Source organism: Chlorocebus sabaeus, chromosome 24, assembly GCF_047675955.1.
Source record: "Chlorocebus sabaeus isolate Y175 chromosome 24, mChlSab1.0.hap1, whole genome shotgun sequence".
Taxonomy (NCBI): domain Eukaryota; kingdom Metazoa; phylum Chordata; class Mammalia; order Primates; family Cercopithecidae; genus Chlorocebus; species Chlorocebus sabaeus.
In genome coordinates, this window is record NC_132927.1 from 33,056,029 (window position 1) to 33,073,367 (window position 17,339).

The following is a 17,339-nucleotide window of genomic DNA, read 5'->3' on the forward strand; positions in this document are numbered from 1 at the left end:
TTTATTTCACCTTCTTTTTTGAAGAATATTTGTGGAAATAGAATTCTGGGTTGATAATACTATTTTCTTCAGCATTTAAAAATAATACTTTAGGCTGGGCACAATGGCTCATGCCTGTAATTCCAGCACTTTGGGAGGCTGAGGCAGGAGGATTGCTTGAGCCCAGGAGTTCAAGACCAACCTTTACTACATAGGGAAACCCTGTTGCTACAAAAAAAAAAAAAAATTAGCTGGCTGTGGTGGTGCACACCCGTGATCCCAACTACTTGGGCAGCTGAGGTGGGAAGATTGTTTGAATCCAGGAGTTTGAGGCTGCAGTGAGCTATGATTGTGCCACTGTACTCCAGCCTAGGCAACAGAACAAAACCCTATCTCAAAAAAAAAAAAAAAAAAAAAAAATGTAAGTTACATTTCTTTGGCCTGTGTAGTAGCTTCTAAGTAGAAATCTATGGTAATTCAAATAATTGTTCCCCTAGGTGAAATGTATTGTTTTTCTCTGTCCATTTTCAAGACTTTTTATTTGTCTTTAGTTTTCAGTAGTTTGATTATAATATATTTTAGCATGGATTTCTTTGAGTTAACTTGTTTGGAGTTCACCAAGTTTCTTCAACCTGTAAGATTGTATCTTTCAAAACATTTGGGAACTTTCCATATATTATGTCTTTAAATAATTTTTCCTGTTTCACAGTGTTTCTTTTCTCCTTCTGAGACTCTGATGAAATGAATTTAGACCTTTTGGTATTGTCCCACAGATGCCTGAACTCTGTACTTTTTTTCAATGTTTTTCTTTTTTTGTTTAAATTGTATCTTTCTGTCTCTCTCTGTCTTCAAATTCCCTGACATACTGTCTCGCCAAACTTATATTAAGCCATTTGGTTCCTTTTTATATATTTTACCTTTTTATTGAGCTTCTCCATCTTTCCTTTTGTTTCTAGAGTATTTGCCCTTCTCTAGGCAATGGTTATAATCATTGTTTTAAAGTCTTTGACTGACAATTCTAGCATTTGTGTCATCTTAGAATTGACATCTATTGATTTTCTTTTCCCTTATCAGTTGAGGTTTTTCTAGTTCTTCATATGCTGAGTAATTTTGGATTGTATCTGGACATTTTGCGTATTTGGGTCTTATTTAAATCCCAAGGAGAATGATGACTTTTTGGTTTGTTTGTTTAGCAAGCCCTTGGCCAGGTTAATCTCAGCTTTCAAATTCTGGCCTGCCTTCTGTGAACTGTGGTTCCAATACCAGTTCTGTTTCCAAAGCATTTGCAGTGCTATTTGGATCAATCCTATGTGTCTGCTACTGTTACCGGTGGCGAGTGTCTGAGTTACTGGCAGCAAACCCATAGAGGTCTGCAACAACTTCAATTCTTGCCTCCTCAGAAGAAATAATTCAACTGAGGGGCATAAGACAGAAGGAGAGATCAGGGCAAGTTTTAGAGCAGGAGTAAGTTTATTAAAAGCTCTAAAGCAGAAGTGAAAGGAAGGAAACTACACTTGGAAGAAGGCCAAGCAGGCGACTTGAAAGACAAGTTGCCGCATTTGACCTTTGACTCAGGGTTTCCTATGTTGGCATACTTCTAAGGTCTTGCGTCCCTTCTCCCCTGATTCTTCCCTGGGGTTGGGCTGCCTGGATGTGCAATAGCCTGCTAGCACTTGGGAGGTGAGAATGTGCACTGTGGGCCAGGCACAGTGACTCACGCCCATAATCCCAGCACTTTGGGAAGCTGAGGCCAGTGGATCACCTGAGGTCAGGAGTTCAAGACCAGCCTGGCCAACATGGAAAAACCCTGGCTTTACTAAAAATACAAAAATTAGCCAGGCATGGTGGTGCATGCCTGTAATCCCAGCTACTCTGGAGGCTGAGGCAGGATGATTGCTTGAGCCTGGGAGGTGGAAGTTGCAGTGAGCCAAGATCGTGCCACTGCACTCCATCCTGAGCTACAAAGCAAGACTCTGTCTCAAAAAAAAAAAGAGAGAGAGAGAGAGACTCTGCAGTATGTTTACTGGAGTTGTATGCATGCTCACTTGCGTTCTTCCCTCACTGGTGGAATGGCCCTAGAAGATCATATACCCGTTAAACTCTGCTATTTTGCCTCTTAGTGCACATGCTTGAGCCCACTTGTTCAGTTCCTGAGATCTTTTCAGGAAGTTGCTGATCACCAGTGTCAGGTGTTTCTATCTATTGGGAAACTGCCTTTTCCTGGTGCTGGCTGTGACCAGTTACTATTTTAGAGAAGCAGTGTGACAACTGTCTGACCATCACCTGATGGTTTTCTGAAATTCCTGGTGGGGTTGGGGTGGGACGGAGGGGAGCTGTCTCCTGCCCTGCTCATCCTGACTAGCTACCTATGGTAACACTACCGGGTACCCAGTCTGGAACCTGGGTCGTGGTCTGCCCTGTGGTTAATTTTACAAACTCTGTTTAGGGTCAGACCTGTGCATGCTCAGCTCAGAGATAAGCAAGGAGCTTATATACAACTTTATGGAATTACTCTCTTCATCTCTCTCCTTTCTGTGGTCATCCCATTACTTTCCACCTTGCTGGGGCCTTCCTTTTTGGTTCTCTGGCCAGAAAGCTGGGGCTTTAATTTCTTTCTTCTGCTATGCCCTTCCTGTGACTGTGTCTGCATCTGGAGCCAGGCTGAAGGACAGAGAGAGACAAAAAGCAATGGAGATTTGCCCCACACTCTTGGAACCACAATGCCTCTGCCTAGAGAGAAGTTTTGGGTGCCTGCCAACCCACCGCTACTCTCACTATGCTGCTGCCTCCACTAATGCCACAGTGTTGCCTGGCACCTGGGAAAGGAGAGAAGGAAAAAGACCTGGGGGATTTCCTCCACTGTCTCCAAACCTTAGTCCCCTTTTCTACTTCTTGGGCTACAGAAAAATGTGGGGACTTTTCTTGGAGCTTTTTTTGTCCTTATTTGAAACATACTTCTGAGTTTTGAGCTTCCTTTTTTCCCACATGGTGGGAGAAAAATGGTAAACTTATCACTAATGTGGTAGAACGTCTAATTCTGGTCATTTTTCTCAATCTTCTTTCTACCATTTACTTTTCAGACTCCTCAGATAGCTGCTCCACATATTTTGTGTCCAGGAATTAAAGTTGTGTACAGTGGGAGAGACAAGGTAGACTGTAGTTATTCCTTCTTCTCCAGAACTAGAACTTTATTATTTTTTTTAAATAAATAGAGATGGGGATCTCACTGTGTTGCCCAGCCCGGTCTCAAACCCCTGGCCTCAAGCGATCCTCCCACCTCAGCCCCAAAGTGTTGGGATTACAGGTGTGAACCACCACGTCCAGCCTCTATTATATTTTGACACTTAATTTTATCAGATATCTCATTAATCTTAAACAGCTCTGAAAGATATTTGTTGTACCTGTTTCACAAATGAGAAGACTAGACCCAGATAGTTCAGTAATTTTTCCAAAATCATATAGGTAATAGATATTGGGAAAAAAAATCTAAAAATGATCTTTCATGAATTATATTTACTTAACATTTAGAACTTTAAATTTTAAGTACATCATGTATTTTTCTGCTTCCAACAGAAAAGAAACATTTGTTTGCATAGGAATTCATGAAGGCGACCCAACCTGGAAAAAGAACTACTCACTTTGGCCATGGGGGTCTTGTGACAAATTAGTTCCTTTGGAGATTGTATTCAACCCTGAGGAATGGATTAAACTTACAAAAAATATCTATAACTGGACTGAAGAATATGGAAGGTATGAAGAGCAGTTGCATTTTGATGCATATAAACATAGCAGTTTTGAGTACCCAAAAAAACTACTACATTTTGAGATGCCTTTTAATTTTTTTGTTTTACTTTTTATTAATTGTTAATATTGTTACTCGCTACCCACAGAATACCATAATACAACAGAAAGAGAACGTGTCTTTCTCGTTCTCCTATTTACAAAACAGTGGGGAGAGTGGAGGGAAGAGGGTGCTGGTTGTGTGGATACCATGATGGGGGATAGATGATGGCACCTTCTACCTCCAAGTCTTTGAATGCTACATCGTCCACCATCCTATAGCTCATTGCCCTAAAAGCGGAAGAGGTTCATTAACTGCAGTTGAACTTTAAAAGGCATTCTGTTGCTTATGATAGTTTCCATTTGCACAAACTTGTCACTTTTTTTTTCTTTAAGAATGGCAGATAACTTCTCTGTGAGGGAAGACTCAGCTTTAAGTAACTTTGTTTTCAGAGTTTCTTGGCATCAACCTGGTTATGTTTTAGAGGCATTACTAGCCTTCCTTTAAGCATTTGTACATAGAGTTTACTGTTTCCTATACAGAAAATGAGTCACTATCTAGGCTGCTCTACCTATGGAGTAGCGATTCTTTTACTTGCTTTCACACATTCACACAGAGTCACTATCTAAAGAAATGTGCCTCCAATACCTACTTTTGAAATTATGAATTATTTAAAGATTATATAACCTATTGCTTATAAGTTAAGAGCAACAGACAAGATTATATTTTAAAATACTGTAAAGGTTTTTTGAAAAGTCAGTATGCACAAATACAGACCACATTGTTGTATAACAGCCAGAGATGGATGATCAAAGCACTCTACGGCCATCATAAGAAAAAGAACAGCTGAACAACTAGTACCGGTACATAACATTGCTCACTATCCCCATTCCATCAAATATATACATAGTAAGAAAATTTTTAATTAAGAGAAAGAAAAATCAAATGGCTTGGCCATTGTTCTTTGAGCAGCATCAAAGCTCCAGCAGTGATTTTCCAAGCCAGGAGTCCCTTCTCTTCAGGCTGATCCCCTTGTGTCACAGCTCTTTAGCTCTTACCTCTGTCCATAGAGTGACCTACACTTCACCTCTGCCCTGTTGCCATCTAACGTATAGTTCTTATGAACGGCTGGCTCCCTAGATACTTCCAGTGTCTTCCCATTGATCTTCTGTTTGCTCTCTTGAGGCATGGGAGCTCATTATGCAGATTAAGAAGATAGAACTAGAACTACCATTTAACCCAGCCATCCCATTACTGGGTATATACCCAAAGGATTCTAAATCATGCTGCTATAAAGACATACACACGTATGTTTATTGCAGCACTATTCACAATAGCAGAGACTTGGAACCAACCCAGATGTCCATCAGTGATAGACTGGATTAAGAAAATGTGGCACATATACACCATGGAATACTATGCACCCATAAAAAAGGATAAGTTCATGTCCTTTGTAGGGACGTGGATGAAGCTGGAAACCATCATTCTTAGCAAGCTATCACAAGGACAGAAAACCAAACACCACGTTTTCACTCATAGATGGGAACTGAACAATGAGAACACTTCGACACAGGAAGGGGAATATCACACACTGGGTCCTGTGGTGGGGTGAGGGGAGGGGGGAGGGATACCATTAGGAGATATACTTAATGTAAATGATGAGTTAATGGGTGCAGGACACCAACATGGCACATGTATACATATGTAGCAAACCTGCACGTTGTGCACATGTACCCTAGAACTTAAAGTATAATTTTTAAAAATTTTAAAAAAGATATTTACCAAAACCCAAACTTCCTTATAATTCAACTTTTTTAGGAGAACAAGTTTATTAATTTGATCACTATCAGTATTTCAAGATTCATCTTATTGGCCTTGTCAGATGATAAAACAGTCATGATGTATCCTTTGCAAAGATGTGGATGATGGCTGGGCATAGTGGCTCACGCCTGTAATCCCAGTACTTTGGGAGGCCAAAGCAGGTGATCACTTAAGGTCAGGAGTTCGAAACCAGCCTAGTCAACATGGTGAAACTCCATTTCTACTAAAAATACAAAAATTAGCTGGATGTGGTGGCGGGTGCCTGTAATCCCAGCTACTTGGGAGGCCAGGGCAGGAGAATCACTTGAACCCAGGAGGTGGAGGTTGCAGTGAGCCGAGATCGCACCATTGCATTCCAGCCTGGGCAACAAGAGCAAAATTCTTTCTCAAAAAAAAAAAAAAAAAAAATGTGGATGACAGAAAAATATTACTGTTTTCTTGTAACTACAGGTTTGATCCATCTTCTTGGGAATCTGTGGCCAATGAAGAAATGTGGCAAGCGAGGTGACTAATCTACATTTTTGTGTGTGCAGTCTATTTTTAATATGACAGGGAAGTAGCCTATGGCAGTTTTAATTTCAAGAGTAGGGGTGAGTAGTGATAATGAAAATAACATTTATGAGCAATTACGTTTTTGAGGCACTGTGCTAATCATACGTGAATATTTCAGTTCATCCACACAATAACCTCTGAGGTTATTGTTTAATAAAAGAACAAACTGGATGTGGAAAGGCTACTTGTCCAAGGGCACACTGCTGCTATTGATGGAGTCCAAAGTTCACATCTGTCTGCCTCTGGAACACTCATCTCTCCTATGCTTTCTTGCCTTAAAGTGAGTGTAATTGATTGAGTAGAAATTCATCATTACAATCTTGCCTCCATTTGTAATGTGCCTGTTAATTAGTTAAGCACTTATTTAATACTCACTGGAGGCCAGGCACCGTGCTAGGCATTGAAGCTACACATATGAATACGACACAGTTCCTACCCTCATGAAGTGCATAGTCTAATGAGCAGACAGACATGTTAAAGGAGATTAGAATATTAATCTGATGGAGCCTATACTTTCCTGTAGTTCAGAGAAGAGAGATGTCATCCTGTCCTGTATGGAACATTTCATAGTGATGCAACTTCTTTTGGTTCCTGTCATTGTTTTTTTTTTTTTTAAATCATAATAACACTAACAAACTTTGGCCTAAGTTTTAATGTAAAAGTCCTAAGTAATGCAGACGGAGTATCTTGTACATAGGGAGTGTTTCCTTCAGCAAAAATGTATTGATGTCCAGTCTGAGCCAGGGACTGTACACGGAGAACAGTTATGATACAAAGAGCTTACATAAGTTCGAAGAGGTTTTTAAATAGTGGTCAAGAAATACAGCTGCAAAATAATGATTGTAAATATAGATCAAAGATATACCGTATGTTTGCACAATTTACTGTGATTGAATGTGGGAAAGCTGGGAAGAAATCACATAAAAGAAGAAAGCAGGTCATTATTTACACAGGTATTGATTTAATTGGTGTTCTGAATACAACCTGGATGAGTTCATGGGGTCTAAGGGTCTAGTCACCTTGGAAGAACTGGGCACACATGGCATGAGCTTCATGATGGGTACCTTAAGGGATGTGTTGGCTAACTCAGCAGGTTTCCCTTTTCCTGGCTTCTCTTGCATAACAATAAAGTACATTTGGAGGATGAACAGTGTATAATAGTGATGACGAGTGTAGGCTTTTTTCCTAAAAGATTTAGTCATTAGTGTGAATGCAGCATCTTGGCGGGTTGGTGGAGGGATTGTTGTTGGTTCAGAGCAAATGTCCATGAATATGAGAGAATTGAAAATAATACAATAAAGAATTTTGTACATCCCTTATCAGTGGAGAAGCCTGGAAGATTTAGCCCTGAATGTGCAATTGACTGTATGATTTTAATGAAGGTTCCTATCCCCACCCCCAGGATGAAAACACCATTCTTCATCTTTAACCTGGCAGAAACTGCTCACATGCCTTCTAAAGTGAAAGCTCAACTCTACGCTCATGCATATGACGTATGTTATACTTTTATATATAGATATAGATATATTTGGTGGGAAGGTGATGGTGATTGTTCGGGATGGATAGAGGGTATATCACATTAGAATTTTTATTCTTTTATTTCCCTCTTAATTTGGGCGTTATAAAGCAGCACATATGAACAAATCCTCAATTGTATCATAATATCCAAAGTAAATGGCTCTGGTAAGCAGAATAATACCTCCCACCCAAAAAAAGATGTCTATGTCCTAATCTCCACAACCTATGAATATGTTACCTATGTAACGAAGCAGGGGTGGGGGGGATTAAGTTAGGGGTCTTGAGACAGGGGTTATCCCAGATTATCCAGGTGGGCCCAACATAATCATAAAGGTCCTCATGAAAGGGAAGCAGGCAGGTGAGAGTCAGAGTAGTAGACCTGATGCAGACGCAGAGGGCAGAGAGAGACCTGAAGATTCTACATGCTGACTTTGCAGATGGAGGAAGGGGCCAGGAGTAAAAGAGTTCAGGCCACCTCTGGAGGAAGTAAGAAAGGGTAAGGAAACAGATTCTCCTCTAGAGCCTCCTGAAGGAGCGCAGTCATGCTGGTTTTATGACTTCTCACCTCCAGAAGTGCGAGGTGATAATTGTATGTTGTTTTAAGCCACTGTGTTTGTGGTAATTTGTTACAATGGCAATAGGAAACGAATATAACAGCTTAATATAAAACAAGTTCTAGCTGGTTACTCTCTCTGCAGAAGTCATGACCCTGGCTCCACTTGAAATGATAGGGCCGTAGCTTGTTGAGATTTCATGAGAAGAGAGAGAGTCATGGAGGGTGGCTCTGTCTTCTAACTGTGGCCCCAGGAAGCCAAATGAACCTTCGGAAGACACAGACACACTGAAGATCTTGCACACATCGGTCCTCTCTGATGGGAAGTGGGAGCAGATACAGGAGGCTTGCTGTGGCACTCTTGTAACCAAGTCTCTGCTTTGCTGTGACTTATGGCGCTGGGCACTTCAGACACTTGCAGAGTCTGCTCTGTAGGAAACTAATATCCTGACACGGGCCAATGAAAACAGAGGGTAGGACCTGTATATATGAGCAGCTGAGATATTTCTGCCATCTCTAGACTGCTGTGGTTCTACTCAGCCAGGACAAGTGTTTGGTGCTAAGACAAAATAGCATGGTGTCCAATCAGTACGACTACTTTTACTCCTCAATTGTGATCTCTGGTTCCTTGTTTATTCACTTATATTCACTCACAAGGCATTTCTTGAGCACCCACTCCATAGCAAATAGTGTGCTGCAGACAGTTAAGTCTTATCCCTGCTATCAAAAAGGTGGCAGGCTAGAGAGAGAGACAGAAGATCAAGTCTTCAGTCACAGTTCAGACTTGAGAGTGCTGTGAGAGGCACGCAGAGGTGCTACGGAAACCCAGAGCACTGGACCGGAGCAAGCTGGGGAGTAGGCTGGTGAGGGAGGAAGGAAGGGAAGGCTTCCAGAGGGAATGTCATTGGAGTGTCATCTTGAAAGATCAGAAGGAGCTAACCAGACAGATGGTAGGGCAAGGAGGCGAGAGAGGGAGGGGAGAGCAGTCCATAAGGAGCAAGCCATGGGGGCAAAGGCAGAACCCTCTGAGGCACCCCACTTGAGGACAGCAAGATACCCGATTATAGAAGGCAGCATGCTGGAGTTCTGTCTGGCAGTAGGGAGGCCCAGCTACTAGGCCCACTCTGCCGTTAATTGTCAACTGTGAGTCAATGAACCTCTCCAGGCCTTTATTTTTTTTTTTTTTCTAAAAAAGAAAATGGGCTTTAAACTTGAAAAGATCGTCTTTCATATCCTGTTCATATAATAATCCTGTTTATCTCTAATACCTTGTAATTCTTTGAAAAACAAGTAATATTTAGTTGCGAGAAAGCTGAGACTTACTGATATTTTATATTCTCATCAGTGACCGCTTCCATGGTGCGTTGTTAGGCTACTACTAAAGCTCGCTTGTGGATTTGTTGTCCCTTTGGGTCAGCAAGCTCTATTTTTTTTCAGTGAATACAGATTATTGGTATCTCCTTTGCATAGTCTCCAGATGTGTGACAATGTTTACAAGACAAATGAGGCCAATTACTTCATGGTAATTACTTAATTACCACCCCTAGTGCTAGTTTTTCAAGAATGTTCTTGTTAGGTGTAAAGAATATATTTTTGTTGCTGTTTACATTATCCTACTCAATAGCTCATACAGAATATTAAGTTCAGGTGACTTAATAATTTAGGCATGGTGGGGGAGCAGGGCAGGGAATAGCCAATTTATTCCTATAGGAATAAATTGCATAATTTGAAGGTGTCCTGCTGCCTGAAGACTAGTAGGTGGGTCATGAATGAGCCTCCATTCTCTGGAGCAGTTGGGGAAATGCTCCTGGAAGTATTGGCATCTACTTTGGACTTCAGCACCTTAGTGTGGGTTGGTGGGGTGGGGATGGTTAATGGGTACAAAAATATAGTTAGACAGAATGAATACAATCTAGTATTTGATAGCACAACAGGGTAACTACAGCCAACAACATTATGATACATTTAAAAATAACTGGAAGAGTATAATTGGATTGTAACACAAAGAAGGGATAAATGCTTGAGGTGATGGATACCCCATTTACTCTGATGTGATTATTATGCATGGCAGGCCTGTATCAAAGTATCTCATGTACCTCATAAATATATACACCAACTGTGTACCTGCAAAAATTAAAAATAAAAAAGTAGCAAACATGAATCTAACAGGTATATATTTCTATAGAAATATGTATTATACTTAATTTACAAAATAAAATTGGTATGTGTAAAGCAACAACAACAACAAAAAAACTTAGTAGGATTTTGAAAACTGGACAGCTCCTGAATGCCTACTTTGTGTAGGGCAGCATGCTACAGCCTTTATATCTGTGTCTTATCAGAGGAGGCCTCAGGAAGAGAAACCACTGGAGAAAAAACGATGAGGAAAAGGGTAAAGCAACTTTGAATATTTTACCAAGAGGATAAAAGGGTAGGAGGCTCACAGTAATCTTGATGTATATGAAAGCGCGTGGTGATTCTTTCCCATTTTTTCTTTCTTTTCTATTTATTTATTTTTTATAACTAGAGATGGGGGTCTTGCTTTGTGGGCCAGGCTGGTCTCCCACTCCTGGTCTCCAGCAATCCTCTGGCCTCGGCCTCCCAAAGTGCAGGGATTGCAGGTATGGGCCACCATACCCAGCCTCTTCCCTATTGTGTAAAATCAAGGGAACTAAGGGGAAATTTGCTTTAAAAGGCAGCTGGATGACTGAGGGTTGTTGACTATTGAAACAATATATCAAACATGGATTATGGAATTTTTCGTGAGGGTGGTATTTTAAAATAGGTATGCATTTGTCTGCCCTGGAGTAGGAATTGGAAAAATAGATAATATGATTGGGTTTCTTTTAACTAAACGATGTCATGTCTAATTCAAAAAGCACTTGTCCCTCGGAGAAAGCACTATTGCTTTCCTGTGGTCTCAGAAAGTCTACAGGTTAAACGCCTGTGAATACAGCTCTAACTTGACAATCTCCAAGAAAGCTGTGAGATTCCCAAATAAGCAACTGTAATATTCCATTTTGCAGATTTATATGTTTTATTTGTTAAATTTTTGATGTGTTTCCTCTAGAAAACTCAATATCAAAAAATCTAACTCTATACAATTAATACTCTCTCTCATGTTGAAAAGCGAAATTCTAAATTCCTATGGGCAAAGTTTTAACTATCAAAATTGTAAATTACAGGATACTGTGAAGCTTTTCAGTATCTCACTTTAAGGATATCTCTTAAATTCTGTCACACTCAGCCTCTGTGATGATGAATTTGTCTGGATTGTTTTATCGTTGCTATTGTTATTAGTGTTATTTTTAATGTAGAGAGAAATTTCTGTCAAAAATGTGGTACAAAAATTTAAATTCCTTCAAGTTCTTTTTCCAGGCAGTCTTCTAAAGAAAGCTGTTTCTTTTTCCTCCAACAGCTAAATTTAGAGTTTCAACTCTTCTGCCTGTTGAGTAAATAGCTTTCCATGAATTAAAACTAAATCCCTTCCCCAGAAGGACATCTTTCTGGAGGAAGAGTATTTTGTCCTAACACAGTGTGTCTTAGGTTTCCCCTGCAACATCCGAAAACCTCAGAAGCAGTTTTAGATGCAGCATATTTGCCTCCTGCTACTGTAATAATTACAGTAACATTCTTGCATTTTCTGCATGGCCTAGCAATGATTAGATTTTTACTGGAGACTGCTTGAATTTTTTGTTTCTTGTTATTAATTCCTCTGTGGTTTTTTTGTTTGTTTTTGAAAAAAAAAGTCAAAGAATAACAATGGAATACCAACATTTCTGCTGTTTTCTAGCTTTATAAGGAGATTGTCTATTTGCAAAAGGAGCACCCAGTGAATTGGCACAAGAACTATGCCATTGCCTGTGAGCGGATGCTGCGTCTTCAGGCAAGAGATGCAGACCCTGAAGTGCTGTTATCTGAAACCATCAGACATTTCCGTCTGTACTCTCAGAAAGCACGGAATGATCCACAGCAAGCTGATATTTTAGGTGCTCTAAAGCACCTGAGAAAAGAACTGCAAAGTCTGAGAAACAGGAAAAATGTCTGACACAGCAAAATATGAAAAACCTGCTCATCATTCAGCTTCCAAAATTCTGAAGTCCGGAAGTTTTTTCTTCAAGAAAAGAAGCTGCATAAAAAATTTAAAACTAAGTCATCTCCCAGATATAAGTAACATGGTCCAGCAGTACTGTTTAATGGGGTGTTCAGTGACTAAGATCTACTATTTATGCAAAATTCTGTTTATCCCATGTTACCAAATTACCATTTCAGTGAGAAGCTTTATGAAAAGTCTTCTGACTTCCAGTCTTTTACCAGATGACTGCGCTGGATTAGATTCTAGAAGAGAATGAACCATTTTCATATAACTAAATACTGACCATGAACTGTTTAAGGGCCATGCTTATTGGAATCAGTTTTAAAGTTAAATTCTTTTGATATTAATACCAGACCAAAGACATTTTCTGTTTCCTGAACAAAAAGAATGAATCATGTTAGGCTTTAGGTGAGAGTACATTTTTTACAAAGTAGCTATAGTTGTTACATAGTCTTACACTTCAAGCTAAGCACCAAGTGGGTGATATTTTGAAAAAAGTTTGTGTTTTACTGTCTTAGATCGTTCTCGGAAATCACTGAAAAAAAAAAAAAGCTAATTTGATGTTTGCTTATTTCAGTTGCAGAAACTGGTGAGTAAAAAGGATTTTGCATTTTCTTAATTAATTTTATATTTATGTTTTATTTCTATCTGGACTCAGAGATCTAGGCCCAATAATTAGTAGGCTCTTGCTGCCAAAATGCAAAGGGGAAAAAAATGGCAGGGATTGGGGGGGATGGGGGAAGTGGCTCAATAAATTCATTTCTGTTACAAGCATCTTTTATACATATTACTAAAGAGAACATAGTAAGAAATGCAAATAATAGTTCTTTATTTTATTATGACAGTTAATTAATAGCAACCTGTTTTAATGAATAAAGTCACTCAGAGTCCTTCAGCACTTCCTAAGTAGAGGCCAGAATGTGTAGGGCTTCTTTTCCCCCCAATTGTATAGCTCCTAGACTCCAAGCACTATATAGGCCCCTGTATAGAAATGCTCACTAATGAAGAGGGAGGGCTAGAAGCTTGTCTGCATTCAAAGATCACTGGTGAGTCATTCAGCAAGAAAAGGCCCCTTACCAGGAATAGTCACAGTTCCGTGGCATTGTACTAGCAAAAGGGTCTGATCAAAGGTCTCCTGTGGAGCTTGCATGGTTCCCTTTCATACTACGACCATAATTAAAACCACTAATTCTCTTTTAAAATGCTGCAGGATGCCATGTAGGCATCTGTCTGGAGTGTCCTTTGTGATGTCATAAGCTGTTAAGGACCAGTGCCGAGGGCTTTTGAGTGAAATGCCAGTCATGAAGGTGCTTCAAGACAAGGGTGCCTCTAAAAGCTTGACAGGGCCTTGACTGCACAATTCGAGCTGAATTTGCCCCTTGTCAGCTGCCAGTAAATAAATCTCAAAGGGGGAAAAGCTGAAGTTTCATTACCTGATCCATGGGGCTTTGTTGGTTTTGGCATCACACAGGGGAAGCTCTTGCCCCTCCATTCTCTGGATTTGAAGATGTCCATTGGAGCCTGCAGTGCCTGGACAGGGTTCAGAGCGGAACCTTTTGAAGAGTGTCAATAGTTGTAACAGTTCAGCTGTTAGGAAGACAAATAAATGGAGGAGCTCATTAATCCGCTTTTGGCTCTCAGTGCCTTTTGCCCTTTTATCACAGCCTTATTAGGCTCCTACTCATCTTGAACCAGAAAAAAATGAATTGAAGTTGTTGAGTACTAATTGGCAAAGACTTTTAATCATGGGCCAAGAACTTTCACTGACTTGAAAGTAACTTCTCCACAGGGAAGTACCAAAAACCTGGTTTACCTTAAAACAAAAACCTGTTGGAGTTCAGTGTGGTGTAAAAATGTAAGGAAGCGTTGATAAATTGTCTAAGTTTATCCATTCGAAAGAAATTGTGTAAGATTATGATATTCTCTTTTCTTTTAAAAAAGAAAGTACAATAAAATTCAAACATTTCTTAGGAAAGCATTGTCTTTATTGGTTCGGAAAAGAGATTGCACACATGTGTGATGGTCATGTTTGTTTCTGAACATCTATACACAGGTATGTGAATATCCATCGCTGCATCTGCATACACATGTGGTGTTTGAGGAACCTTATTGAAAGTGATATTTCCTAGTAGTCGCCTTAAGAATGGCAAATGAAGACCTCTTTTTGAGAATCTCTGCTTTTAAATATTTTTAAAATATGTGTCTGTACTATGGAGATATGTGTATGGCTGAATGTGCTTTATGTATAGATTATTGTCAAACGGTACATAGATTATTTTGTATGTGTGCAACAACGGCTTTGGGCCACTCTGTCTTTGAGAAACCAATGATATAGTTGCCCAGAATAGATAGGATCATAATAAGTTTCTAAAAACCACTGGTAAATGAAAAACTAGTAAACTGAGCTGAGATTTAGGGATGTTGGGCTTCATTCCCAGATCAACTACTTTGGAGAATCCTTTCCTTTCTGTTAGACGAGATTAAACAAGTTGCTTTCTTTTTCTTTCTCTTACTTTCCTTGGCTAGTGTACAGACACCACAAAGTCTGATAAAAGCGGTTTCCTGTAGTCTGACCCCCAACATTGAGGGGACTGTGATGGAGGTGACTTCTCATGCAGGATTTGGCCAGCGTTCTCCTAGCAGTGTCCTGGGAGTGCCATGGGTTGGCAAGACAACAGGAACTCCACAAGGCCAAATTCTGCCTGGACTTCGGCCTGAGGTGCCAATGAAACTGTCTGCCTCTCCACATGCATCAGGGCCCTGCTGCCCTGGCACCAAGGCTGGCACGCACCAGAGGGCAAGTGGAGAAGTGGATGGTGGCTCTCAAGTTACCTAACCACTGGGTGGGCTGCACTCCCTATGCCCCCTGTTCCCACTGATGGGAGTATGCTTGGTTCTTGGTATTGACTTGCCTTTTTCTGTTTTTTTAAAAGGACCCATTTTGTTAAATGCTTCTGTTCTATTACTCAAAATGTAGCCAAAATAGAAGAGAATCAATTACTAGTGTATTGTAACAGAAATTGTGAAATGTTATTTCTGCTCATATTCTTAGTGTTTTCTCTTGGTAGAACCATAATGTTTAGCCTTTATGATATTTAAAACCCATTTTGAGTGTTAGGGTTGTTTTTATGATACCCTGCTGGTAATTTTAAGTCATCAGGCTAGGATCTGAAGAGTAGTTTTTAAAGTTTGTTTTAAAAGTGAAATATTATGAATCTTTAATCATAGTTCTCATCAATATCCCTCAGAATGTTTAAATGTTAATGCTTTAATATTTAGGGAAAAATTTTATACCAAAGGTTGAAAAAAAAGAAAAAAGAATCCTGTTACTCTGACTTCTGGTATGTTTTATAAATGCATCAACACAGGATATTACTTAAAATTCTGTTCTGACTGGCTTCAAGTCTTATGGTTAGGTAAAGAAAACAACTTCAACCCCATAAGAGATTCACATTTTGTTGTGAATGCAAAACCATTCTAATGCTGATACTCACAAACAAATAACTAATGTTTCCAGGGATTCTGGGAACATCTAAAGGCCAGGATCTTGGCACAGCATTACAGAGCAAACAAGGAGCTAAAGCTTTAGCAGTGATCATATTCAATGAAGACATCATTGTCAGTACCCTCTAAAGGTCTGTTTGATTTGGATCAGCACAGACAGTATTTTTAAAATAGCCCCAGGAATAGTACAGTGTGCTTACCCAGCTATAGAAAATTAAACAGGAATATATCCTGAAAAGGGGGTTTTTCAGGAAAAAAAATTCTGATTGCTCTTCAACAATGTAACATACATTTGATGGAAATTATATGTACTAGAAAGATTAGCTCATGCCATATTGGAAAAAAAAAAAGGGGGTGGTGATGCCACATGGGAAGGACAAGTAGCAGTTCCAACACTGTACATGTGAAGCCAACAATTATTAGCCTGAAAGTGGAGTTCTCTGGCTCTTTGCTGCAGATCCAAAGTTAGGGGTGAGGGTTAATTTTCAATACAGACATTGCTATGATATTAAAAAGTTGAGTTGACAAGATTGAGAAAGTTACAAGATAAAGGTCAAGACACAAAGACACAATTATTAGACCCTACTCCTATCCCAGTGATCCAGCCTCACAGAGCAGCTGCAGAGTTGCAAGTCTTCTGGTACATAGTTGCCATTAGATGAGGATAAGTATAATAAAAGATAAATAGAAATAAGCCAAATCTAAGGTTTAACCATTTCAAAACTTTAACTTTAGGATTTGTTGTAATTCTTGTATAAGAAGTATGGGGTGAAGTACAATATATGGAAATGGCATAAAATCTTTTTGTCATTAAGTTCATTGTATAATAAACATTGCAAGCTAATAAATGGAGATTATGTCCTTTTTAAAAATTTTTTTTGAGATAGAGTCTCGCTGTATCGCCCAGGCTGGAGAGCAGTGGTGCAATCTTGGCTCACTGTAAGCTCCGCCTCCCAGGGTCACGCCATTCTCCTGCCTCAGCCTCCTGGGTAGCTAGGACTCCAGGTGCCTGCCACCACACCCGGCTAATTTTTTGTATTTTTAGTAGAGAGAGGGTTTCACCGTGTTAGCCAGGATGGTCTCGATCTCCTGACCTCGTGATCCACCCGCCTCGGCCTCCCAGAGTGCTGGGATTACAGGCGTGAGCCCCCGTGCCCAACCATGTCCTGTTTTCAAAATAACAAACCATGATCATCTTCTATTTAGAAGTGTTATCTGAAAGGGCATTTTTTGAAATGTAACCTTTTGAAGAAGGTACTTGATATTTCTCTCAGCTAAATGAAATATTCCATTAGATAGTTGAACTGTTGAAGGTATCTTTAATACCAGTGGTGGTTGTTCACATATAAAAGCGTGTGTGATTAAAACTGAAAGGGGAACACTGCTTGGAAAATCATACCCAGTTTTCTCATCCTTGGATTATGGACCTAAATGAATCACCCATTACCCTGGATGCTTGAGTATCAGCTAAGACACAAGAATTCAGGGCCAGGAATGGTGGCTTATGCCTGTAATCCCAGAATTCTCAGAGGCTG

At 39.8% G+C, this 17,339-nt stretch overlaps 1 protein-coding gene across 11 annotated transcripts in view; it reads left to right on the forward strand.

Moving 5' to 3' along the window:
• The window catches only part of TMEM260 (transmembrane protein 260), a 63,691-nt gene extending 49,416 nt beyond the window's left edge, over positions 1-14,275 (forward strand). For 6 of the 11 annotated variants that reach the window (XM_073011013.1, XM_073011012.1, XM_073011020.1 and 3 more), the window contains 4 exons: positions 3,553-3,729; positions 6,032-6,085; positions 7,536-7,626; positions 11,998-14,275. In XM_073011013.1, the coding sequence (XP_072867114.1) occupies positions 3,553-3,729; positions 6,032-6,085; positions 7,536-7,626; positions 11,998-12,252 (577 nt within the window). In that variant the 3' untranslated portion in view covers positions 12,253-14,275. The other 5 variants (XM_073011015.1, XM_073011017.1, XM_073011014.1 and 2 more) reach the window with 5 other exon arrangements.
• Positions 14,276-17,339: the final 3,064 nt, after the last annotated feature.